Source organism: Camelina sativa, chromosome 4 (genome assembly GCF_000633955.1).
Source record: "Camelina sativa cultivar DH55 chromosome 4, Cs, whole genome shotgun sequence".
Taxonomy (NCBI): Eukaryota; Viridiplantae; Streptophyta; class Magnoliopsida; order Brassicales; family Brassicaceae; genus Camelina; species Camelina sativa.
Genome location: NC_025688.1, coordinates 2,434,468 through 2,459,930, shown reverse-complemented (window position 1 = coordinate 2,459,930; position 25,463 = coordinate 2,434,468). Strand labels below are relative to the sequence as shown.

Here is a 25,463-nt window from a genome sequence, read left to right as displayed (position 1 = left end):
GCACAGAAAGTTAATGCAGACAACACAGATCAAAGCATGGAAAATGCCTGGAAGGTAAACAATGCCTGTGATTCTCGACTCATTTTGTTCTGTAACTTGAACATAATGTTGCACGATCCTTTGTGAGCTTTCTAATAACAAAAGCAATCTCTCTTGTTCCTAATGTTTCCAGGTCCTACAGGATTTCTTGAATAAAAGCAAAGAAAATGATTTATTCAGATATGGAATCCCAGATATAGATTTCCAACTCGAGGAATTCAAAGGTCTTGATGAGGACTTGAGGATTAGTAATGAAGATAGTCAAACATCTTGGAGGTTCATCTAACAGCCATTAATGTCATGATAGTCAAAAATTACTTTTATTATAATATATGAATGATTGTGGTTTTACCTTGTGGTTTCTGATCATCTAACAGCCATTAATGTCATCACTTATATAGGCAACCTGATCTCCATGATTCACCAGCAAGCTCTGAATATAGCTCAGGATCAACCGTAATGCCTCCTCATCCTTGTGGTGATAAAACCCATCAACCCGTGTCTGATACTCAGACAACATCATCGCAGAAACAAAATGACGGGCAGTTACCACAAGCTGAAGAGATTGTGCCTGATGTAATAACTGTGGAACATGTGGATCTACTCACAACATGTCAGGATGTCCTAAAGAACCCTAATGAGATTGTGCCCATGTCGGGTGACGAAGAGTTTCACTCCCCAGTTCAAGTCACTCCATTTTTCAGATCTCTAGCAGCAGGCATTCCAAGCCCACAATTCTCTGAAAGTGTAAGCTTGCTGCACACTGTTAACAAGTTTCTGGTAGAATTTTTATTAAAAAAAAAAAAAAGAAACCTGATGGATCTGTTTCTGCAGGAGAGGAACTTTCTGCTAAAAACACTTGGTGTCGAGTCCCCATGTCCATGTCCAAGTGCTAATCCTTCACAACCACCTCCTTGCAAAAGAGTCCTTCTCGATAGCTTGTGAACCAGACCAAACACCAAACCAAACCTTCTAAACCAGGAAAAAAATCCCGCAGTTATGTCCTCATGGAGGTCGACATAACTTGCATTTTCATCCCTCTTTTTTGCTTAGATTTTCTTCTTCTTCATAGATTTGCAGCCATATAGGCCTGAAAAGTTTTAGTGAAGCGGGCGTGCCATGATCTGCATTTTTTTCTACCTTCCTCTCTCAGTGTTCATAATCTAGAATCCTAGAATGTTAAAGGTAACATTTCTAAGTCTAGACCCCCCTTCTCAGAAACTGAGTTTCTCTCTCAGATACTCAGGATTCCCAATTTTCTTTTCATCATCATACCCTCAAAGCCATTTCATAAAAAAATGGCTTTAATAGTATGAGTTTTTCTTTTCCAGTCATGATTTGTGTGTCTAAGAAAAATATTCTTTCGTTTGTCCCACCCGTCTTCAAGGGTCAAACCCAGGATACATAATCCGGGTTTGTCTTCCCCCATGAATTCTTGATTTGTTGTTTTCTTGATTTCTCTGTACAGAACCTATATTGTTTACATAAAAAAAAATAGAGTTTTTGTTTCAGAGTGTAAACTAAAAGGAAACAAAGAAGAAGAAAAAAACGACTTCAGAGAGAGGCATGTCGCCTTTCTATATACACAGTAATGAAAATACACAGAAGAAAAAAAGAAAGAACAAAGATTTTCAATTTGGTTTTGGAGCTAAACAGAGAAGCAAAACAAGGAAGAAATTTTCCTTTTGAGCTTCTTTTTGTAGTGCAACTTCTCATAGGTGTGAGAAGAACAAGATTTTTTTATTAAAAAAAAATGTTTGTTTGTCATAAAATCCTTTCCCATATTGTTCCCTTCTCAGAAGAATCATGTGATTTTGTAAAGAGATTATAATATGAGTGGAAATGAATTGATTTTGGTGTGAATTATAGTGTTTCATTATTATAAACGTACCTATATTTTTCAAGACCATCTTCTCCTTCGTCTGTGATTATAGTTGCAGAAGTAAAACAACTCAAATGAAGAAGACTGAAGAGGTCTATACTTAGTTGGATCTGGATCTGCTTCTCTATAAAAATGGGAGGTGTTTTTAAGTGTTGGTTAGTGGAAGACAAAAACGTAATCATCACTTTCTTTCCTACCTTTTGTTTTTAATTTGAATTTTTCAACCTCCATTTCCTCTGTTACTGTTCTAACCATACCGGTCGATCCAACTTTATAATTATTTTGTAGACCGGGTTTCATCAAAACCAAATTCTTACTAAACCGCTAAAACCAGTGATCTAAGCTGGATTCGTTTTTTTCTTTTTCTTTAATGTAATGTTAAATTTTATATTCAAAATGAAAATAACCTTTCTACAACTTGGACAACATTTGGTTGAAAAGTGTTATGGTTAAAAAACCTAAGTGAGGATCAGGAACGAGAGGAGAACCAGGCTTGCAAACCTTTGTCATATCTTCTATCCCCAATGAGTAGAAGAGATAACAACCGATCTCTCATTTGTCTATCCAATGGATTCCCGCTCATTACTGATGACACAACAATACTAACAAACTTCCTGGTCGTGGTTATGGTCGTGTTAGCTAGCGACCCGAAGTTACTTATTGTCATGAAGATGAAGTTTTGTCCCACGGCACCGCATAGACAATACTTTAGAATGTCCCATGCCGCTTCTGGATGTAGCTTACAGAACTGAATTGCTTCAAATCCAATCCCTTGTGGCAATCCAAACATGTAGATCAAGTTGTATATTGTGCCCCATAAGTTCATTCCCAGCATTATGTCCCACGCTTCGGTTTTTGGGTACCTGTAAAGTTTCATTGTGTGGTGATTTGATAGAAGATGGCAGATTATTAGTTCAATGTCCTGATGCAATGTCAGATCGATGCATACCTGGAGGCAATGGAGTCTTGGGTGGCGTTTGTGAATCCGTCGAAGGCGAGATTCAAGGAGCAAAGTGCATAGCCGAGGGGAGCATTTGGATNCGTTTTTTTCTTTTTCTTTAATGTAATGTTAAATTTTATATTCAAAATGAAAATAACCTTTCTACAACTTGGACAACATTTGGTTGAAAAGTGTTATGGTTAAAAAACCTAAGTGAGGATCAGGAACGAGAGGAGAACCAGGCTTGCAAACCTTTGTCATATCTTCTATCCCCAATGAGTAGAAGAGATAACAACCGATCTCTCATTTGTCTATCCAATGGATTCCCGCTCATTACTGATGACACAACAATACTAACAAACTTCCTGGTCGTGGTTATGGTCGTGTTAGCTAGCGACCCGAAGTTACTTATTGTCATGAAGATGAAGTTTTGTCCCACGGCACCGCATAGACAATACTTTAGAATGTCCCATGCCGCTTCTGGATGTAGCTTACAGAACTGAATTGCTTCAAATCCAATCCCTTGTGGCAATCCAAACATGTAGATCAAGTTGTATATTGTGCCCCATAAGTTCATTCCCAGCATTATGTCCCACGCTTCGGTTTTTGGGTACCTGTAAAGTTTCATTGTGTGGTGATTTGATAGAAGATGGCAGATTATTAGTTCAATGTCCTGATGCAATGTCAGATCGATGCATACCTGGAGGCAATGGAGTCTTGGGTGGCGTTTGTGAATCCGTCGAAGGCGAGATTCAAGGAGCAAAGTGCATAGCCGAGGGGAGCATTTGGATGTGCTAGCTTGCTAATTGTCTTTGAGCTTGTCTGAAAAAAAATCCAAATCAGAATCTTGATTAATATGCCCTGTTCATAGTATTTGAATGAGCAGATTGGCATACCTTAAGAAGAGCAAAGACTGATACTCCTCCCGCGACAAGAAAACTGCAAATGTATTCAGGGAAAGTGTATCTTATTCCGTAAACCAAAGTTCCCATCAGCATAACTGCATCACGAAAATAAAAGCATGAGTAAGATAAGCAAGATCTGAAGAACAAGTATGTAAGAAACAGAGTTCCATGATCATGTAATTGAGAAATTAACGGATTATAAAATAGAATCTCAACATAGATAGAGATACCTTACCTGGAATCATTTTTGACGATTTTGCCAGGACCTGTAGTAAGTAAGATCAGAATTCAACCCATCGGTTTACCAAATAAATAGTTTAAAACCATAATCTGAGTATAAATGATCATGTAAAAAGTTACCTGAGCTGGATAACTAATATACTTCAAGGCTTCAATACCCATGGCAGGACCAATTGTATTAGTAATGCCAGCACTCCAGTACGTCCACCATGGTGCTCCACCGTTACCAGCGTTTGACCAGAGCTTGATCACTGGACATAATCAGATAACAGACATTCAAGCAACACTTGTCTGTATTCAATGATAAGGCAATGGAGATGGAACTAGAAAAAGTGCTCACTTATATAAGACCAGACCAAGCAGACAACACTCTGAGCCAAGTTCAAGAATGCAAGGTTCTCGAACCTCTTCTCATCAGGACCAAATCTCTTCGTGGACCTAATCAAATACCAGAAAAGTTTCTTTAGTCAGTCCATGATGGACCAACAACAAGTTCTTCTAGATGTGTCCCTACAAATTTTAGAAACGTTCCTCCACAAGAGTAATAATGCTAGACGTAAGAGCGTTCAATAACAAGTTCCGGTAGCTATGTCTATAGCAACACGAACCACAGAATTCGAATTGCAGACGAATCATGTGACTCGCTATGTAGACTAACTAACTTAAGGTTCTCAAATTAGCAACAATTTCGTAACAATAAGCTGAATCGAGCAACGAAGAAGACGAGAATCGATTCAACCTAACAATTTACTTACAGAGTCTCCTGAAGAACGCCTTGGTAGATGTAAGCGGACCAGATCCCTGAGATACACAACGCCAACAGCAGAATTCGACGGAATCCAGAGCCATGAACCTCCATCGCCGCTCCGGCAGCGTCCACTAACACCGCCGATAAATCCTCCTGCGCCGCCTTCGATTCGAATTTAACCGATCGAATCAGAGAATCGCAAATTAAAATTGTTCTGCTTTGGAATTTTGGGAAGACGAGGTTTGTTGTGTTACAAAGGCGCGAAAATAGCGTCGATGTTCCACGTGGAAGCTAAACACTGGACTGATTATCTCATATAACGTTTCTGATTGGTTGGTAGTGACGCGTGTGTAGTTTTGGAGTGCAGCTCGTGAAATTGTTTCCGTGTCTGAGATAGAAAGAGAAACTACACGCCGTTTTATTATTGTGAAAACCACACGATGGTTAGTATAGGCTGCAACATGCTGGAAGTTTCGATTGGTGCCTTGAAGTTGACCAAAAAGTAGTCTGTCTCACAGCATCATAAAGGGTCTTTAATCGTTGATTTAGATGGAGTTTTTTTTTTTGTTTAATCATTTTTACATTATACTAATCACTATTTAAGTGCTTTCATATGAATTATTCAGGGGACAAACTGAATAAAAATTTGTATTTTCAAGTTTCAACTTATGAATATTTGATTAAATATTATATCGAGTTTATTTTATAAAAATCAAAGATGATAAGATATACACTTTTGTGTAAAGGCAAAAATGAGATAATATTGTTGACAAAAGAAAAGATTAAAAGAAGGTTGAAAGCATTAAATATGATAGCTACTAAAATAATATGCACTCAAAATATAATTTATAAAACTGTATGGTACTTTTTTGTGCCATAAATATTATCATGGATGGCTTAATGGATATGGATAAAATGGTTGACAAATATATATACTAGAAGGTTTTGATATTAGTCAACAGATAATTAACATGCCTCATTTTGTCGTGTTACTAATTCCATTCACATGCATCGTCTTTTAAACCTTAGGATATTTTTTATACAACAAAGTCACCGGGTGATATGTTATATCAAGTTGCAAAATACGGATATTATAAAATTTGGACTTTTAATGCTATTAAATTGCCGACAAAAAGAGATGTCATATATTAGGGGTGGATTTTACCCCAATAATAGGTCCAATCCAGAAAAAGCCCAAATGAATTAATAGGCCGCGAGGGTTATTTTGGTCTTTTCGGATGACGAACCGACACAGTAACCTATAAATAGTAATTGTACAGCATACGGCCAAAGGACAAAAAAACGGAGAGGGAATTGATACGAGAGAATTGATTCTCGAAGTATAGACTTGACGAGCTCGCAGTTCGCCAATTGTTTCCTTTTTTGTTATTTTCTAGTTCGTCTTTATCGATTATAATCCGACCTTTTTTCATATAATAAAGAGAACTTCGACCCTCAAAACACCGAACTAGAATACTCTAATTAGACCGATCTGGACATCAATATCATACAATTATGGTAATCTGAGCGGTACAACGGTAACAACCGTAAATGTCATCACTAAAAAGTAAACTCAAGATTGTGATGACTATATTATGATTTGTAGTTTAAAGGTTTTGAACTACATATGTTTTGTATATTCAATCATCATATAAAATTTGCATATTACACGTTTTCGAGAAAAAGTAAAGTTTATTGTTGTGATCGAAAATATACACTTTATAATTAATTTGATGATTCGTTTAGTGATTCCTCTACAATATTCCATATATCTTCTTAAAAAAAAAAAAAAATGTTTCACAGTTTTACAATTGTACGAATGGTTTTTGCGAAGATCGTCCCCACGTGTCAGAGTGTAAAACAGTATGACCAAAAAAAAAAGCTCTTAGATGTGTCGGTCAAACGTAATGTGAATAGACTTGAAAAATATTTGTTTGGGGTCAATGCATGGAATCAATAAAGTTAACGATACACTTGAAATTTAAAAATATATTCCAAAAGCGTGTTATTACTACTTAACCACCCTCATTTCCATTAAACAGTACTTAAACTCCTGTACCCCAATTTGTATAAATTAATAAATAAAATCTTCACATTATCATCTAAAAATTTATTGGAATCTTTTTACCAAATTTAATCTTTAGATTTGATGCAACTTTAAAAGTTTTTGCTTTTGCTTAAAGTTGAATGTAACACCAAAAAAAAAAGGCTTTAAGAAAACAAAATCTGACGTGGATTTGCTGACGCAAGCAAAGATGTAGCCCAGATGGTCCAGATCTTTACGAAACTATCCCTTCTTTGATGCCATAAAGATTCGCCGAAAGCAAGGGTATTATAGTCATTTACATAAAACAACGGACCACGTAGAACAAAAGCAAACAAAAACAAGGGCAGAATCATCATTTACTCCAAATTCCCCCCCACCACCGCGACTATTGTATGTATGGTGTGCTGTGCTTCTCTGTGATTCTTTACATCTCTCTCTCACGTTCCTCCTCCTTCTCCTTCTCCTTCTCCTTCTTCTTCTCTCATTTTGGTTTTTCTCCAAATCATCTCTTCTGGATAATTTAGTTGATCATTATTACAAATCAGCTTTTTGTTCTTTTGAATCTGTCTCGAAGGAAAAAAATGGGTAATTGCTTAGACTCATCAGCTAAAGTGGATAGTAGCAGCCACAGTCCTCATGCTAATTCTGGTAATTTCTTTTTTCTCCATACTTCTTACAAAAAAGTTTCTTCTTTTATCCAATTTCGATTGTTTCTGCTATATGGTGTTCTTCAAAAATCAAACCTTTCGAGTTACCCATCTCTGTATATGATGATTTTGGTTTGGGGGTTAAATGTTGGATCAGACTGGTGTTTTGAATCCATGTGTTACTCTCTTAATGTGCAAATTGAATTGGAAATTTTAAGTAATGATCTTTTGTTTTAAAGTCTGACTTTTTAGATATTTTATTTGGATCTATTTGTAGTTTCGTCGAGCTCAAGAGTTTCTAGCAAGACAAGTCGTTCCACAGTTCCTTCAAGCTTAAGCATAAATTCTTACAGCAGTGTTGAGTCTTTGCCTACACCAAGAACTGAAGGAGAGATTTTGTCATCACCAAATCTTAAAGCTTTCACCTTTAACGAGCTCAAGAACGCTACTAGGAACTTTCGACCTGATAGTCTTTTAGGTGAAGGAGGTTTTGGTTATGTGTTTAAAGGATGGATTGATGGAACAACTTTAACCGCTTCAAAACCGGGTTCTGGGATCGTTGTTGCTGTTAAGAAGCTTAAAACTGAAGGCTTTCAAGGTCATAAGGAGTGGTTGGTAAGTCGTTTTTTTCCTTCCTTCTCTTATTTGGTTTTTGTCATGTGATTGGTGTTATTAATATTGTTAGGTGACATATCTTTTTGGATTTTGTTTGGTTTCAGACTGAAGTGAACTATCTTGGTCAGCTTAGTCACCCAAATCTTGTCAAACTAGTTGGGTATTGTGTAGAGGGAGAAAACAGGTTACTAGTATATGAGTTCATGCCAAAAGGAAGCTTGGAGAACCATCTTTTTAGACGTATGTTAAAACCTGTGATTTACCAAAGCAAATCCTTTTCAGAATCAACACATCTTTATCTTCTTTATACTTTGTTTTGTAATCCTTGTCAAATGCTTTTTTTTTTTGATCTTGCAGGTGGGGCTCAGCCACTTACGTGGGCAATAAGGATGAAAGTTGCAATAGGAGCAGCCAAGGGGCTTACTTTTCTTCATGACGCAAAATCACAAGTGATATACAGAGACTTTAAAGCTGCTAACATTCTACTCGACGCTGTAATAATCCCCGAGAAACCTGATTAGTAGCCTCTCTTCAACACCTTATTCTAGGGATTTTACTTCATTTCTAACCAACTTCTGTATCGATCTCAACCGCAGGAGTTCAACTCTAAACTTTCAGATTTCGGTTTAGCTAAAGCAGGTCCTACCGGTGACAAGACTCATGTGTCCACACAAGTTATGGGTACTCACGGGTATGCCGCCCCTGAATATGTAGCCACAGGTGAGAAACTTTGGCCTTACCTTCAAAAGCTACTCTCTTAAAAAACAATTAGCCTTTGCTTTAAAAACACTAGCCTTTGCTACTCAAGCTTTAGACCTTTGCTTTAAAAACCATTAGCACTTTACTAAAAAGCTTTCCCCTTCGCAACTAATACACTTCACGTCCAAAAATTCTTAAGCTCAAATTTGATTTTTATCCACAGGTCGATTAACAGCTAAGAGCGACGTATACAGTTTCGGTGTGGTACTACTGGAATTACTCTCAGGACGAAGAGCGGTGGACAAATCAAAAGTGGGAATGGAACAGAGTCTAGTTGACTGGGCAACACCGTATCTTGGCGATAAGCGAAAGCTCTTTAGAATAATGGATACGAGATTAGGCGGTCAGTATCCTCAAAAAGGAGCATACACAGCTGCTAGTCTGGCATTGCAATGCTTGAACCCCGACGCAAAGCTCAGACCGAAAATGTCAGAAGTTTTGGCTAAATTAGATCAGCTTGAATCAACGAAACCTGGAACCGGAGTTGGAACCAGACAAGCTCAGCTTGATTCTCCGAGAGGTAGTAATGGATCTGTTGTACAAAAATCTCCAAGGAGGCATAGTTATGATCGGCCTCTCTTACACATAACTCCTGGTGCTTCTCCTTTGCCTCCACACAATCACTCTCCTCGTGTAAGATAGGATTCACTGTAATAGTTTGCCTTTGTCTTTGTCTGTTGTATGCTGCTCTGTGTGTAAAATGTCTTACGTGCAACGGACGAAAGTTTCATTCTTGCCTCAGTTTATAGATTTTGATTTGAATATTTACTCAACGGGGAAACTTTACAAAACTTGATTGTTCTCTTTATACAATTCCAGATCGCAGTCTTACTTGAGCTAAACCTAGCAGATGATTTGTCTATCGAGGGGTCTATTGATCTATCTTGTGTCTTTATGCTGCTGTGTGTGTACAATGTGGTTTATCTAGAACGGACCAAAGTTTCATTCTTGTCTCAATGTTATAAAAAATTTGGTTTGCTCCGAGTTAAATCTGAAATGCAAAATTCAACAACTGCAAATGATTAGAGACAATTTTTAAAGAAACTATTTACTCAAACCCTATTTTGTTTGTGAAGACAAAGCATCTGAAAGTAAACTGAAGACAACATGTCAGAAGACTCAACACACCAAATCAAAACCAAACCAAACCAAAACACACAATCATAATAAAGAAACAGTTAAAAGTGATTAAAAAGGTTTCAGAGCTCTGTTCAACAGTGTAAGATGATGAGCATGCCTCTATGATTGAATTCTCTTTTGTCTCAAAAAGGTTTCAGAGCTTTCACCGTTTCCACTCAGCTTTCGTCGACTTGTCTGAAGTAAACAATAACGCAATGTGTTAAAAAGGATGTAGATATATTAGTGTAAACTTGTAAAGGCTAAAAATTAGGCATATAGCTTTAAAACCTCTTACCACCAATGTCCTTGGAAGACGAAAACGATCTGTCACTGTTCATTGATCCTTTAGCTGAAGCTATGAGAAGTCTGTGAGCTCTTGGAGACATTGTATTCAGCTTACCATTGGCTGCGGGAGGAAGAGAGTGGCGCCGTGTTGTCCCGTTTTTCTCAGGCTTCTCTTGAGCGATTCTCGGAGAACCTTGTCCTCTTATTCTTGCCTTTGCAGATGCAGTTGGAGCCATATAGCTTGGAATTTTACGCCCACTCTGTGTAAGCCCATCGTCTTGATGATGATTCTCAATCTTTGCAGGCAACGAAGCTCGTCTATCGCTTGGCTTTATGTTCTCAGAAGTAACATTTCCGTTCTCAGAAGCAACATTTCCATTCTCAGAGCTTATCTGAACGTCTGGCTCTTGGATTTCATCTTCAGCTTTATCATCTCTCTCAGCAGTCTTGAGTTCCTCTTGCTCCGGGTTATTCAGAACTGGTGATTTGTCTTCTTTCTCGAGATCAGACTCTTTCGATACTGTTTCGGGGATAAGATTATTAATCTTTTCATCTTCGGGAGCATCAACTACAGAAGCTGAAACCTTATCAACAGACAATTCTTTCCCCACTGAATCTGCGACCTCTTTCTTCTTCTCAGCAGATTTGCGGGTAGCTTTCTCTATCCCGTTCGAATGAGAAGCCTTTTTTAGACTAATTCTAGGCTTCTCATCTTTAACCTCCACTGAAGACCCTTCCTTTATGGCGCTAGTACTTTTTCTTGAACTCTGCTTAGACTTATCATTCTCGATTTTCGAAAGTTCTTTACCAAGTGTGGAAGCCTTCCTCACAGTTCGCTTAGGCTTTTCGTTTTCAGCTGTAGAACGGTTACTGGAGCTATTTCCAGTAACTAAAGCACCCGATGGTTTCCTCACACCTCTCTTAAGTTTTCCCTTTTCCGTTTCAACTGCTTGAAAACTTCGCTTCTTTGTCTGAGATTTTGGTATCAGATTTTTAACCACCAGTGGACCAGGAGCCCAAACCTGCAATTGTGTCCAGCGTTCAAGCCACACCTTGCCTGAGTTAGGATCCTCAGGACTATACTGGATCTTCAGAGGCAATGTCGTTGGTGATGAAACCAAAATCTGGAAACGTCACGGAAACAAATAATTATGAGCCTGTCACAGAATCACATAGCAACATGTTGATGTTACCTTATCAATCATGGAGAGCTTTGTGGGAGTCTCCATCCAACTGTATGTGGTTCCTTGCAAAGTTTCAGAATTCTCGGTTTCCTAATAGACAAAGGATATTTCAGTTTTGAAAGCAGAATCGAGTAACAGTTTTCAAAGTGGAATCTCTAAACTAACAGAAATTTGAATACCGTATTTGTTTTCTGAACTTCAGCCGCGGTTTCTGAGGATCTAGCTTTCTTCCCGCGAACAAGCGCTTGCAACTTCACAANGTCATTCTCGATTTTCGAAAGTTCTTTACCAAGTGTGGAAGCCTTCCTCACAGTTCGCTTAGGCTTTTCGTTTTCAGCTGTAGAACGGTTACTGGAGCTATTTCCAGTAACTAAAGCACCCGATGGTTTCCTCACACCTCTCTTAAGTTTTCCCTTTTCCGTTTCAACTGCTTGAAAACTTCGCTTCTTTGTCTGAGATTTTGGTATCAGATTTTTAACCACCAGTGGACCAGGAGCCCAAACCTGCAATTGTGTCCAGCGTTCAAGCCACACCTTGCCTGAGTTAGGATCCTCAGGACTATACTGGATCTTCAGAGGCAATGTCGTTGGTGATGAAACCAAAATCTGGAAACGTCACGGAAACAAATAATTATGAGCCTGTCACAGAATCACATAGCAACATGTTGATGTTACCTTATCAATCATGGAGAGCTTTGTGGGAGTCTCCATCCAACTGTATGTGGTTCCTTGCAAAGTTTCAGAATTCTCGGTTTCCTAATAGACAAAGGATATTTCAGTTTTGAAAGCAGAATCGAGTAACAGTTTTCAAAGTGGAATCTCTAAACTAACAGAAATTTGAATACCGTATTTGTTTTCTGAACTTCAGCCGCGGTTTCTGAGGATCTAGCTTTCTTCCCGCGAACAAGCGCTTGCAACTTCACAATTCCCCAAATGCACGAGTAAGTAGCAACAGCTTGTCTTCTAACTAAGTGACCACGGATAACTGCTTGCACCCTTATGATACTTTTGAGATTCTGAAACTCTTCACGGGCCTTCACGAGTTAAGAAAACAACAAAGTATGAGCAAAATAAGACCTGGAAACTCAATAGATATAGAATAAATAATAATAATTCACCTGATGAGCTCTAACAACAGCTTGAACCTTTGTCGCAGCTTCTTCAAGCTTCACTTCTTCAGAGTCATTCCCTGACTCAAGATTCACATTCGATGCCTCATCGCCTTCAATGTCTCCACTTGGCTGCTTCTCAGGGATTACAACATCAGGAACTACTACAGTTTGAGTAGCTGCAACTTCTTCTGATGTAATTACAGGGGGTTCGGTAGGTAGCTTTGAGACATTATTATCCTTCACCCTCACTACAAGCTCTTCTTTCTTTGCAGATCTCTTCCAAAATATGAAACAATGGTTATAATTACTCACCATTTAATGTTCCCATCGGAAAAACAAAAAAAAAACACAAACTTTCACTACATGCTTACCAATTTTTCGCCTCCTTTCTCCAAACTCGATTTGGATGACTTCTTCCCAAGAAGAGACTTGATCCATTTACCAGGACTTGGAGTCTTTCCCATCTTTTTTAATGGCTACAATTAGAAAACTTCCTACAAAAACAGAAACCTGCATATACAAAAACACAATTTGTTTGTATAAGCCCACACGCCAGGTCAAAACAAACAAAGTCCTACGAAATTTACAATAGCATAAGCTAGAGAACCATCAATTTTACTTTAACCTGAAACATATAACAAATAATCAAAAATCTCGAAACAGAAACCCTAGAAACACACACAAGACATCAATCAGAGAGTGACATAGAGAGAGATATTAACCCTAACAGTTCGAAACAAGACGAACACAGAAATCAACTGTACAGTGATTAAAGCATAAAACAAAAGAGTGAGACGAAAGAAAAGTAAAGAAAGCCAAAGGAACACATAGACCCATCAACAAAAGTGAACAAAAAAAGCAGAGATTTTGACGATTACAAACCACAACCCATGTAGATTTAGCGGGAAAAAACACCCAAAAAAAACCTAAATTTCATATAAACAAACCAGAGGAAAAAAAAACTCAAAAGACCGTTTTTTTTCCGAACAAAATAGAGATACAAAACCGAAAAGAGAGTTACTTTATAAGCAAAATCAAAGAGTGGAAGAAGATGGAGTAAGATTTGAGTAGTCAGACTCAGATCTGATGCGTAGAAGAAATCAAAAGCGGAAACTTTTTTTTTTTTTTTGCGAGGGTTTCTTTCCTAAAATGTAATTAAGAAAAAGAAATTTAAAATGTCAAATCTGAGGTAGAAGTTTACAATGTACCGAATCGTTACGGCTACTGTTATGTTCTTCAAAATGTGTGTGTGTTTTCTTTTTGAGGCTCTTCGTCGGAGCAGTGACCTAAAAAACCAAAAAGTGGTTACAGTAAGAAATTACACTCCCACCGTTTGTAATGTGAGGGAGAGAGAAACAAAAGAAGAGAGATGGGCACCATAAAGGTCTGAAACGACTGTGTTTTATTGACTTTTTGATAATGGGTTTATTAGTGGGCCTATTTGTGGTATGAGCCCAATTTTGGAGTTGTAGACTGTATTTGGATTTTACTGACATGTCTTCCTTTTTTTTTTTAAGTTGGATTGCTAGTTGGATTAATGGCTTTTCTAATCGAGAATTAATGTTGTCATTATCGAAGTGGTTAATCCGCTAATTATAATTTTGAAAGGCATTAAATGTTTGTTAATTACGTGTGTCTATCTTGCTCCTTTTTCTGACATTAAAAAAAAAAGAGAGAATAATTTCATTTTGTTTTTGTTTTTGTTTTTGTAGTTAATAATGAATTATTACGTCGGAATATCATCTAGTAATGACATTATCTAGTAAATAGTATCGTTTTGTCACCCACCATCCTAATTCGAATTAATTTATTAGAATGTTAAGGAGTCATAATCAGAATGTCATATGGTTTAGCTATATAAACTAATACTTTTTTAACCATTTGAGTAATGACTTATTACTATCATCAACTGAAAATATTTCACAATTTTTGTACAATTTCCAACAACCCTTGATCTTGAAGCAGCTAAACCTAAAAAGAAGATCTAAATGTCTTATGATTGTCTACGTATATGTATTATAAAATATTAAAGAAGAAGAACGAAAAAATTTACTAATCAAATTCTTAACATAAATTTTTGTTATGATGTCTAATTAAAGTTTTAGGATCCGAAAAGTTTATATTCATTCGGCTGTACTAATCCAAAGTTTTGGTTTAAGCAAAAGTAGTTCAGAAAATAATATAAAATCCTTGTACAATTTCCAACAATCCTTGATCTTGAAGCAGCTAAACCTAAAAAGAAGATTTAAATGTCTTATGATTGTCTACATATATGTATTATAAAATCTTAAAGAAAAGAACGAAAAAATTTACTAATCAAATTCTTAACATAAATTTTTGTTATGATGTCTAATTAAAGTTTTAGGATCCGAAAAGTTTATATTCATTCGGCTGTACTAATCCAAAGTTTTGGCTTAAGCAAAAGTAGTTCAGAAAATAATATAAAATCCTAAATATCTAAATAAATTTGACTATAACAAGTTCACATATTAATTATCTATAAAAAAATCTCATGAATATGGTTCTAAAACTCTAATAGAAAGCCAAAAAAAGAAAATCAAATCGATGTTCATCAAAAAGTATTCTAATTTGGGTATCCTATTTCTCTATGGCCGTACAAACAATTTTTTTTTTTAACTTGGTTTATACCATAATTCTTTTTATGGAAGTAAATGACATAAAACATGAACAATCTTCATTTTTCAGTTTTCCACATACCAAAATATTTCAAATGCTACCAAATTAAATTTAGACATGAAAAAACTAAATTTACATATTAAATTTTAAAATAAAAATTCAAACAAAATATGATCTAATTCTTTCATCTTTTCTTTTTCGAATGGTTTGAATGGTTGGAAAGCCATCCTCTATTGGATCTACGAAAAAAGCATGGAAGAACATCTTGACATGCTAGCATTTCATATGGTTACTTTTAGCCATCATTGTTCTATTTTCTATATTCTAGAATGTAAAGAAAATTATGAACTTGACTAAAAATAGTGGTATTGAAGAAAAATGTGATATTAATGACTAAATCTAAATGAAAGAGCTACATTTATTATACCTGGATGATTAACGAAAAAATAGCCACAGCTTTTTTTGGTTTAGGTGTCTATTTTATTTTACTTTAACTTAAAAAACAAAGAATTTATTGTTTACCTCCTTATCAAGTCAAATAAATTAAAATGAACTATTTTCCATGTAATAAATTAGAAGAAAATTAAATGTTAATAATATTATTATGGCAAAAAAAAAATCGTCACTTTGCAAAGAAATTGATCAGAAATTTACAAACAGCATGAAGATTAGCAAATCTTGCAACCAGAAAATCAACTTAGTTCCTGCACAGATTAACATTTGCAAGGAATAAGCATAGTATACATAAAGATATGTCCTCAATAGTCAATACTAAGCAATTTTTGTTTTTTGTATTACTTGCAACAAATATTTTTGGGCCTAAATGTATTACAATATAGACAGGCAAAATGTTACTATGAATAGCGTAAAAGCCCATAATAAAATTAAAGACCTGGATTTCAGAAAAGAATATAAAATATATATATTTTTATCAATAAAAAAATGAATGGCTGTTGTGGAAAATATTAAATGAAACTTTCCCAGTGACGATTATTCCAACTTCCAAGCCCATTGCATGTGCTTCATCGTATGTATATGTAATCCATAATTTTTTTTCACACTATCATTAATAAAAGTAGAAATTGTACCCAAAAAAAAAAGAGAGAAAGTTAAATGAACAGTTCATCAGAACACAAAGAAACAGCTCGACATTTGGTAGAATCTCTAACACACTTTTAAAAGATAAGACACAAAACGTAATGGCTTCGTTTTCTCAAGGACACAACACGACACACATCTCTTAATCTCATTCTCACCGACAAGTTACAAAAACATCTCGATCAAAATTAACTATAGATGTTATAATCCAAATGCAGATGTTTTATATTAACAAAACAAAAGCACGTGTTTAATCATTCTATGTACGAAAATGAACAAAGAAAGAATCATTATTAGAGTGTTTAACTGTTGAATGTCTAAGTCTTATTAGCTGTGAACTAATGAACCATTTGAGTTATTAGTACTTATCACATGAACAAAAATACTAAAACAAACATTTGATTAAGGTTCCAAATCATAACATGCGAAAGTCTTTAGTATCAACTTTTTTTTTGACATTTTGCTAAGTCTTCTGAATTCATAATTAGACAAGTTGAGTTAAATTAGAAACAAATAATTAGATCAAAATATCATGTGGAATAGAAGTTGTTATTGTTAAATAATACAAAAGTTTCATCTTCTTGGATTCATTAAAAAACAGTCTGTCAAACTTAGGTTGTGCAATGTGCAGTAATGAACAAACAACCAAACCACAAAAGTATTATAAAAGTTTATGAAATGAAAGATGGCATTTATTGCCTCCACCTTAATCGGCTTTTTTTCTTCACTCTTTCTTTTAATTTTCACACGTAAATCTTCAGGAAACTTTATACATTTGACCCAAAAATTTATACTCCATCACTTGATCCAAAAGTTTTCATTCAATTTTCTAATAGATCTGTCTCTGTTCCACTGAAAGAAATGAAAATTTTCAATCTCTAAATCCAAAAACACATCTTTAATTCACTGTAAATTTTCCCAAGAAAATGCAGAAGTGTCTTCAAATCCATGTATTTTCATTCATTTTCTTCTTTCTTCTTCTTCAAACCCATGTACTATCCGAGTCTCAGCTAGCTTCAAGTAGTGAATCAAAAACTCTTCTTGAAATCCAGAAGCAACTACAGTATCCACATATTCTTCAATCATGGACCGATACGACCAACTTCTGCCGCATTCGTCATTCTCATTCCTTCAGAATCGTCTGCTTCAAAGGTCACGTAACAGAGTTAAGTATCACCGGGAACAGAACCAGTAAGCTCTCTGGAAGTTTTCATAAACTATTCACTCTGCTTACACAGCTCTCAAGCTTAAAGACTTTGTCTCTTACCTCACTCGGGATTTCTGGTTCTCTCTCTCCTAAAATCATCACCAAGTTATCACCTTCTCTCGAATCTTTGAATCTCAGCTCCAATTTCATCTCCGGGAAGATCCCGGAAGAGATTGCGTCTTTGAAGAAACTGAGAAGCCTTGTTTTAACAGACAATATGTTCTGGGGGTTTGTCTCTGATGATCTCAGAGGGTTGTCGAATCTTCAAGAGCTGGAACTGGGAGGTAATAAACTCGGGCCTGCAGTTCCTTCACTCCCAAGTAAGCTTGTCACTGTTTCATTGAAGAACAACTCCTTTAGATCCATGATTCCAGAACAGATCAAGAAGTTGATTGAGCTTCAAAGTTTAGACCTTTCTTCCAACCAATTCACCGGGTCGATTCCAGAGTTTCTGTTTTCGCTTCCTTCTCTTCATATTCTCAGTTTGGATCAGAATATGTTAAGCGGGTCAATTCCATATTTCTCTTGCAGCTCCTCAAAGATTAGAACTTTTGACGTTTCTCACAATCTCCTAACCGGAAAGCTTCCTACTTGCTACTCTTCAAAGAGTTTCAGGAATCAGACAGTGCTTTTCTCATTCAATTGCTTGTCTTTGACTGGCACTCCTAATGCGAAGTATCAGCGTCCGCTTTCTTTCTGTCAAAACCAAGCAAGCAAAGCAATAGCCGTGAAACCTGTCCCCAAGGTTCAAGAGAAAGATTCTACAAGAATCAAACTCGGGTTAGTGATTTTAATAATCATCAGTGCGGTCATCCTTGCAGCAATTTTGGTTCTGTTGATTTTGATTGCCCTGAAAAGAAGAAGATCAAGATCAGAAGAAAATCGTTCTGAAGTAACCAACAACAACAACGAGAGACATGCCTCTGATAAAGTCTCAGTTTGCAGTACAACAACCACCAGCTCTAAGTCATTACCAGATTCAAGTAAACAATGACTCTTATTATTTACTTTGTAATATTGAAAGTGAGTCTTTCTCTAGGAAAAACCATTAACAGTTTCTTTCTGAGTGTAGAACGTGTACCACATACAATGAGATCTGCAGTGATTGGTCTGCCGCCGTACCGTGTTTTCTCCTTGGAGGAATTGGAAGAAGCAACTAACGACTTTGATGCAGCAAGCCTGTTCGCAGAACAGGTAAAAAACAAAAACATGCATGACTTGAGACTCTGATGATGAACCTGATTAATTAATATGTATAGTATCCGAACAGCGTTACACAGGTTGTCTAAGAGAAGGCATACCAGTGACAGTGCAATGTATCAAGCTGAAGCAGAAGAGTTTGCCACAAAGCTTAGCTCAACAGATGGAAGTTTTATCAAAGCTAAGGCATATGCATTTGGTTAGCGTTCTTGGACACTGCATCGCTAGTAACCAAGACCACAATCAACACTCTGGACACACCATCTTTGTCGTCCAAGAATACATCTCTAGTGGATCATTGAGGGACTTTCTCACAAGTAATAACCTGAAAAGAAACAGAAAATATATTCAGAATAGATTCAAATGGTTATTCATTATGGGAATTTTTGTAATCAGACTGTAGGAAGAAAGAAGTACTGAAATGGCCTCAGAGAATGGCGATAGCCATAGGAGTGGCTCGAGGGATACAGTTCTTGCACATGGGAGTAGCACCAGGGATCTTTGGGAACAATTTGAAGATAGAGAATATCATGCTTGATGAAACACTTACTGTAAAAATCAGTGGCTATACTATTCCTTTACCAACCAAGGTATTAATTCTTTGACTAATTCAATTAAATTCCTAAATATCTTTCTTCTTCTTTTAATTGACCAATCTAAGAAAATTTCATGGCATTTATAGGTTGGAGAAGAGAGTCCTCAAGCCAAAAATCCTCGGAGGTTGTTGTATCTCTAAAGATATAAATAAAATGTGTTCTCTCCCATAAATATTCTGAAACTTGTTAGTGAATTGTGTGCAGTAACGAAGATAGAGAGAAAGAAGATGTGTACCAGTTTGGAGTGATACTACTACAGATCATCACAGGCAAAGTAGTAGTTTCAGGATCTTCAGAGATGGGAAGTTTGAAGCTTCAGGTCTGTTCTGTTTCAGTCAGAACCTTTTTCATCTTAGTTAATCCAGCATGGTCTATGAATTTGACCTCAATGTTATTTTCTTGCAGCTGGAGAATGGTTTGAGAGATGAACCATCGGTACTGAGCAGCTTAGCAGATCCATCTGTTAAAGGATCATATGCTTATGAGTCGTTGAGGACGACAGTAGAGTTTGCTATCAACTGTCTTTGTGAAGATCAGACAAAGCGGCCTTCGATAGAAGATGTTGTATGGAATCTGCAGTATACAATTCAAGTGCAGCAAGGATGGAGACCAAGCAGCGGGAATCATGAATCATCCATGAAGGCAATATATGAATGACAAAATCCTCAAGAAAATGGTTCAAAAAAAAACAGTAAAAAACTGTAGAAACAGTGAAGAGTCAATATGTAGTTTCATAGATTACCTGTAATGTCTTCTATTAGCTTACTTAGTACCCAATCTGTTGTATCAAATAAACAGCAATACATCTGCGGAATGATCGAACTGAAATATATATACTAATGAGGAAGATGAATGTGGTTACAAAAATACATAGAAACATCCAAAAGCAACAGATCACAGAGTTTGAAAAAAAACACACAAAGACATAGAGAGTGGGTGGAGCAAAAGAGAGGAGGCTTAATGTTTTCTGAAGACAAATGCTACCACAATAATATGATTGCTAGTCTGCAGTCCATCTTTGATCGACAACCTCAGGTTCTTTATCAGACAAGAACCTCTGTGCCTGGAATACTGATCCCAAAAGCTACTGCTAACCTCTTACTATGCTCACATCTACTTCTCAAAACCTTTCTGCCTCTATCACACTCCATGTTAATTCCCACAGTCACCATTACAAAAGTCTTTCACTCAGCCAGCATTCTATAAAATTTTCCTCTGTTTCCTCATGACTTCTAGGCTTTTAATGGCTTCACGTAAATAAAACCATCACAAACAACATCCCAGGGGGGTCTTACGCCGCCTTTTTATCATATCATTGAAAAGATTAAGCCCCGTCTCACCCATTCCATGTATCCCATAGCAACCTATCATGGCGGACTAAGCTTTTTGCTACAATAACATTGACTTCCACTAGAATCAGATAGACGATATCAAAGCGTACGTGATTGAGGGTTTTTGTCGAACACCTTGCGTGCATACTCGAAGAAAGCACATTTTTATAGCAGCAGATTGAGATCATAGAAGTCAGAACAAAGAGCTCAGCCTCGCAATTTTCCTCTGATATGCGGAAGCACTCTCAGACGAGACGCACCGTTCCATGGCGTCGAGAACCACCGACGGTGATGACTTGTTTTGTTAAACGCATGTACGTACATAGTTCTATTATCTTATATGGGCCTAGCTGGCTGGCCCAAATTACGCAAAACTAATAAGGGAATAGACTTATACGTACAACCAAACAGGTTTACAATAATAATATGATTCTTCTCCTCCGTCTGCTGCAAATCGTTGCCGCCGCCGTTATTTCCTCACCGGAGCAACTTCCGATCAACGGATCGGGGTAAATTGGAGCTCAGTTCTGGTACTTACTTATATCTGATGAGAACCAGTATCATGTCGCAAATGCAGCGAAGCTTCTCAATCGAATTGCCTAAACTGGTTCCCCTGCAACTTCCATCTCGGATGTGAGTAGTTCATTGCGTATGTTAACGAGTATTCTGTTTTCATAAGTTTCAGAGCTGGAATGCAATAAAAAGCTTGACTTTGAGCTGGAATGCAATAAAAAGCTTGACTTTTTAGGCTTCTCTGATGTTTTTATGTATTGATCCAAATGGGCTGATATGATTTTGGTATTTAGTGTTGAAGCTTACCTTTGTCAGTTTTATATTGATTGTGTTCTTATTCTTTACATGTAGGGAGACTCATCTATGGTATGTTATGCCAGATGAAGTGAAGAGTACATCTCTTCTAAAACAATACTCTCAACTTCTGTCACCACCTGAGAATGATGAAGTTCTTCAGATGCGAGGCGATAAGCTTCAGAAGAATGCTTTGCTTGCCCGCACTTTGGTTCGGACCACCATTGCAAGATGTATGTCTTCACATCTAGTATCAATCATTAGGCACTGGAGTTTCCTATTAGGCTTTGTTTCTTGAAGATTAAGGGGGGTGTATTGAACTTGATATTTTAGGAGATTTACTGAGATTTTAATATTTTAGAATTTTGAGAGATTTGAGTGTAATTTTAGGAAATTTGGTTATTAAATTTGAGATTTTAGGATTTGGTGAGATTTGGGTTTTGAGATTTGTTGAGATTTGATTATTGAATTTTAAGTGATTTTAATATTTAGAAAGAAGAAAAAAAGAGCAACTTGGAATGTTGTTGATTATTTACCTAATCTTCTTTCATACTATGATTAATTTAAGAAGAAAAATAGACATTGGTCATGTTCTTTTTCCAATCGTTGGTGGAGCAACTACAACACAAATAAAAAGCCCAAAATGATATGCATTTCAGAAGAATGAAGAGCTGTCACAGTTAACCAAAAAGTGAGGTTCATAAAAAGATTAATCTCATATGAAGAACTAATCTCATATGAAGAACTGCAGCTCTCAAACTTAGCTTTTAGTGAAACGGAGCATGACTTTTCAGGCAGATCCTTCATTGGAGACAATGTTGGTGTTGGATCTTCTTTGGTTATATCGTCGTCGTCTTCATCATCTTCAAGCCGTGACGGTGAAGACTGAGGTGTTTCAAAGGTGTGGTTTGTTTACTTGTAGCTTCGTTTGAGTAATTTGGGTTTGATATGTAGATAAAGTTATCAACAGAAGAAGCCATGGTTTCTTGAATCAGATCAAGAGAAGCTTGTAAAGATGGTTCATGGTGAAAATGGGTTTTGTTTGGAGTTTGAAAAACACTTGTGTAGAGAGGATTGGATAAAGAATCGATGTTTGATGATGGTAATGGCGAAGGTTCGTTACTTGTGGTGGAGATGACTAAGCTTAAAACCTTGACTAAGCTTACTACCTTGACCATTGTAGCTGCCATAATCACCTTCGAGGAGCTGTTCATCACCACCTCCTAGCCCAATTCCTTCCCACATTAACTGAATCACCAAACACAATTGCTATTTACCAAAAATTTTGCTAATCATTCTTGGTAAACATAATGATGACTATAAGCTTTAAAACCCCAAAGAGGTATTATAATCCACATGAACCAAAAAGAAACAAGAACAATGACCTTATTGTAACAAACTTTTTACACTTACAAGAGCGATGACTTGAGCTGCCTCTTCTCTCTTCCAGTATTCCTCTGTACTACCTACATATACACAATAAGCAATGACTAATCAGAGTTTTTAAAGAAAGCATAGAGCTTTTCAATTCAGACAAAAGAAACAAAGCAGAGAGCTTTTACCAATCTCCTAATATCGTTGCGTTGTTAGTTATTGGTCCATGATGAGTTGTTCCAATGTAATCTATATCCACACAAAAGCAAACTGCATTCTAATCACCTCAAACGAAACTTCAATTTCATATCATAAGCAAATTCATGAGGAAACAAGTCTGCAGTTTTTTTTTTTTGGGTTTTCTGATATAATTATAAACAGAGTTTGCAAAATCAAAAATACCTGTATAATAACTGGGTTTTCATCATGTTGCTTCACTGGCTCCTGAAAGTAAAGAAAATTGAATCCAACTTTTCAATTATCTCAAACCTGCTAAGTGATTAGGGGGTCTGTAACATGAAATTGAAAATCTTGAGATGATAAAGGGGATTATTATTGCCAGGAGAGAAGTTTATGGTGAGCGGAGACATGGAGAGCGATGGTAGAGACGATCATCCGATCAAAGTTTCGACTCCGACAACTCTTACCTATGATCATAGATAATCCAAGAAATATTTTTTTTTTGTGTGTTTCCCAGCACATCAGTAATTAAAAAAAACTGACCGCAGAAACTTGTTATTATTCACTTCAACGAAAGTTTTAGGATTTTTATGATCAAAGAGAGAAAAGAGAGAGAGAAAGCGAGTTGCTGTAGATGTCGAACTCTTTTTAAAAGATTTTTTTTTTTTTTTTCAAAATTTCACCTTTTAAGGTGGGATTTTGTAAGCCATATTTCTTAACTAGAAATGTTAGAAAAGTCTCCTAAAATCACATTCATTAGATTTTTATAAAAAGGTTGTGATTTTTTGAATAACAGTAGATTTGAGGTGAGATTTATAAATTATTGATTGAATAACAAGAGATTTTAAATGATTTTTATAAATTTCATATTCAATAACATAGGATTTCAGATGATTTTAAAAAATCATCAATTAAATAACAGAGGATTTCAGAATACTCCAAAATCTCCTAAAATATCAAGTTCAATACACCCCCCTAAGTTTCTTAGTCTCCTTAAGCTGCCTTTCTGTATGATGTTGTTAGGTAGTCTCTTAGGGTTATGATTAATTGTAAAACTTAGTTTGAAAGAAACTTAATCTTTAAAAGATTTATTCAGTAAAATTGCATTACCTGAAACTGTGAGCTTATTATATTACCATGTGGTGGTTACCTGCAGACTGAATTTTTCTTATAGAAATCCTAGATTTTTACGAGTTTGCTGAGCATTAACTGTAACTTTCATATTTCTAGATCAAATAAACAATGGGGTCGATCCTCGGATCTTGATGTTCAAGAAGAATATGTATGGGAAGCCTGAGGTGAGACAGTTGTTTGGGATTGTATACTAGACTAATAATAGTCTTGGCTTAAGGCCAAAATTTCATTTTTTCTTGTTTAACTTTTTTTACAGGTAGATTGGCAGAATTATAAGAACTGTAGTGACCCACCATTGCATTTCAATATCTCCCACACAGATTCATTAGTTGCCTGTGGGGTCTGTACATGTTCCTGTAAGTCTTCTAATTCAGGCAAATACATACATTTTGTCAATGCTTTTTTTTTTTAAAGATTTGAGCAGTTGCAGTTTATTATGACTGTAGGTTGGTATCGATCTTGAAGATAAGGATAGAACTATAAAACATGATGTCTTGACATTAGCAGAGAGATTTTACTCTACTGATGAAGTGACGTTTTTGTCAACTATACCAGACCCCGAAGTTCAGCGAAAGGAATTTATTAAGTTATGGACTCTTAAGGTAGTTTATACGGACAACATATATACTTGAGAGTCTGAAAATTGTTTCTTCTCGAAAGTTTAGAACTGTTGTGATGGTTCTGTTTCCAGGAAGCATATGTGAAAGCATTAGGAAAAGGTTTCTCTGCTGCACCTTTTAATACCTTCACAATCCAGTCTAAGGCTGGAACAAATGGAGGCTACAATCTTTGCAAGGTTTCTTTTAGACTTTTAATCACACATTCTGGAATTGAATAGGGTGTTTATCAAATGTGATTAGTTGTTGCGTTGTAAACTTTCTGAAAATTCCCTTTGCAGTATCTTTTTCATTGCCGTCGAAAAAATGTTTTTGCTGCATAGTGTATAAATAGACAGTAGCTATAGAATTATAGGACGCTTGATTTATTTCTCTAGACGTCTGAACTGTCTGTCAATTCATAGGAGGAGACGAAGAAATGCAACAGAGATTGGAAGTTTGGCCTATTGGAGTTGGCTGATTCTCATTATGCTGCAGTCTGTATTGAAGATGATCAAGCTAGTGAAGGTGCAGATTCAGTTGACATAGCTCTTGATACTGAACAATCCATTTATTTAGTGCTTTCTTAATCACATATTTTTCCTTCTTGCAGGAGCTCCTCTGAGGGTAATTGTTCGAAAAACCATCCCATTTGTAGAAGATGAACTTATTTCTGAAAGCAAATTTCTTTAGGTAGTGCAGCCTTCAACCTTCAGATTTATGTAGCATTTTGTTTTCCAAGAAATCCCTCTGTAGTACATTCCATGCAAGCAAAATATCAA

At 36.3% G+C, this 25,463-nt stretch overlaps 5 protein-coding genes, 1 long non-coding RNA gene and 1 pseudogene across 12 annotated transcripts in view; 4 read left to right on the top strand and 3 right to left on the bottom strand.

The window, feature by feature from the left end:
- The window catches only part of LOC104779614 (transcription factor MYB36-like), a 4,370-nt gene extending 2,463 nt beyond the window's left edge, over positions 1–1,907 (top strand). Inside the window, exons 10-11 of one of the 2 annotated variants that reach the window (XM_010503990.1) lie at positions 441–786; positions 874–1,907. In XM_010503990.1, coding sequence (XP_010502292.1) covers positions 441–786; positions 874–984 — 457 coding nt within the window. In that variant the 3' untranslated portion in view covers positions 985–1,907. The remainder of the gene's footprint in view (positions 1–440; positions 787–873) is intronic. The other variant, XM_019244460.1, reaches the window with a different exon arrangement.
- On the bottom strand, positions 1,112–5,012 carry LOC104779615 (UDP-galactose/UDP-glucose transporter 1-like). Of its 2 annotated transcripts, XR_766506.2 has the most exons (9): positions 4,762–5,012; positions 4,347–4,444; positions 4,127–4,257; positions 4,002–4,032; positions 3,758–3,861; positions 3,647–3,683; positions 2,871–2,955; positions 1,931–2,784; positions 1,112–1,510 (listed from the first exon to the last, which is right to left on the bottom strand). XR_766506.2 is itself a non-coding variant. In XM_010503991.2 (7 exons), the coding sequence occupies exons 1-7, from the start codon at positions 4,863–4,865 to the stop codon at positions 3,082–3,084; spliced, it is 984 nt and encodes a 327-aa protein (XP_010502293.1). In that variant the 5' UTR covers positions 4,866–5,008; the 3' UTR covers positions 2,990–3,081. The 2 variants fall into 2 exon arrangements, 1 of the variants encoding a protein (XP_010502293.1); XM_010503991.2 differs by lacking the exons at positions 1,112–1,510; positions 1,931–2,784; positions 2,871–2,955 and adding an exon at positions 2,990–3,475 and having other exon boundaries at positions 3,562–3,683; positions 4,762–5,008.
- LOC104779613 (protein kinase 2B, chloroplastic) lies at positions 7,187–9,616 on the top strand. The gene is made up of 6 exons (XM_010503989.2): positions 7,187–7,449; positions 7,726–8,063; positions 8,168–8,303; positions 8,421–8,557; positions 8,660–8,783; positions 8,986–9,616. The coding sequence occupies exons 1-6, from the start codon at positions 7,383–7,385 to the stop codon at positions 9,462–9,464; spliced, it is 1,281 nt and encodes a 426-aa protein (XP_010502291.1). The 5' UTR covers positions 7,187–7,382; the 3' UTR covers positions 9,465–9,616.
- On the bottom strand, positions 9,842–13,896 carry LOC104779612 (protein IQ-DOMAIN 31). Of its 5 annotated transcripts, none has more exons than XM_019244456.1 (8): positions 13,730–13,896; positions 12,893–13,031; positions 12,528–12,797; positions 12,255–12,443; positions 12,085–12,165; positions 11,671–12,015; positions 10,237–11,005; positions 9,842–10,136 (listed from the first exon to the last, which is right to left on the bottom strand). In XM_019244456.1, the coding sequence occupies exons 2-8, from the start codon at positions 12,983–12,985 to the stop codon at positions 10,105–10,107; spliced, it is 1,779 nt and encodes a 592-aa protein (XP_019100001.1). In that variant the 5' UTR covers positions 12,986–13,031; positions 13,730–13,896; the 3' UTR covers positions 9,842–10,104. The 5 variants fall into 5 exon arrangements, with proteins under 5 accessions (XP_019100001.1, XP_010502285.1, XP_019100002.1 ...); XM_010503983.1 differs by lacking the exons at positions 11,671–12,015; positions 12,085–12,165 and adding exons at positions 11,420–11,500; positions 11,590–11,629 and having other exon boundaries at positions 10,237–11,350; positions 12,295–12,443; XM_019244457.1 differs by having other exon boundaries at positions 13,723–13,879.
- On the top strand, positions 16,911–20,087 carry LOC104779607 (probable LRR receptor-like serine/threonine-protein kinase At2g02780). Its single transcript, XM_010503980.2, has 7 exons — positions 16,911–18,446; positions 18,536–18,657; positions 18,734–18,980; positions 19,060–19,253; positions 19,346–19,383; positions 19,464–19,578; positions 19,665–20,087. The coding sequence occupies exons 1-7, from the start codon at positions 17,183–17,185 to the stop codon at positions 19,914–19,916; spliced, it is 2,232 nt and encodes a 743-aa protein (XP_010502282.1). The 5' UTR covers positions 16,911–17,182; the 3' UTR covers positions 19,917–20,087.
- Positions 21,011–25,439, top strand: LOC104779609 (annotated as a pseudogene).
- LOC104779608 lies at positions 21,930–23,599 on the bottom strand. The gene is made up of 4 exons (XR_766505.2): positions 23,174–23,599; positions 22,960–23,020; positions 22,811–22,863; positions 21,930–22,645 (listed from the first exon to the last, which is right to left on the bottom strand). It is a non-coding gene; the product is annotated as an uncharacterized LOC104779608 (long non-coding RNA).

Coding starts and splice junctions, on each gene's coding strand:
- LOC104779607 (XM_010503980.2), top strand. CDS start 17,183: ATGCAGAAGTGTCTTCAAATCCATGTATTTTCATTCATTTTCTTCTTT. Junction 18,658..18,733: donor CAAGCCTGTTCGCAGAACAG/GTAAAAAACAAA, acceptor GTATCCGAACAG/CGTTACACAGGTTGTCTAAG. Junction 19,579..19,664: donor TGGGAAGTTTGAAGCTTCAG/GTCTGTTCTGTT, acceptor ATTTTCTTGCAG/CTGGAGAATGGTTTGAGAGA.
- LOC104779613 (XM_010503989.2), top strand. CDS start 7,383: ATGGGTAATTGCTTAGACTCATCAGCTAAAGTGGATAGTAGCAGCCAC. Junction 8,064..8,167: donor AAGGTCATAAGGAGTGGTTG/GTAAGTCGTTTT, acceptor GTTTGGTTTCAG/ACTGAAGTGAACTATCTTGG. Junction 8,304..8,420: donor GGAGAACCATCTTTTTAGAC/GTATGTTAAAAC, acceptor TTGATCTTGCAG/GTGGGGCTCAGCCACTTACG.
- LOC104779612 (XM_019244456.1), bottom strand. CDS start 12,985: ATGGGAAAGACTCCAAGTCCTGGTAAATGGATCAAGTCTCTTCTTGGG. Junction 12,444..12,527: donor CTGTTGTTAGAGCTCATCAG/GTGAATTATTAT, acceptor TAACTCGTGAAG/GCCCGTGAAGAGTTTCAGAA. Junction 12,166..12,254: donor AAGTTCAGAAAACAAATACG/GTATTCAAATTT, acceptor TTTGTCTATTAG/GAAACCGAGAATTCTGAAAC.
- LOC104779615 (XM_010503991.2), bottom strand. CDS start 4,865: ATGGAGGTTCATGGCTCTGGATTCCGTCGAATTCTGCTGTTGGCGTTG. Junction 4,445..4,761: donor GGCGTTCTTCAGGAGACTCT/GTAAGTAAATTG, acceptor GTATTTGATTAG/GTCCACGAAGAGATTTGGTC. Junction 4,258..4,346: donor CTTGGTCTGGTCTTATATAA/GTGAGCACTTTT, acceptor GATTATGTCCAG/TGATCAAGCTCTGGTCAAAC.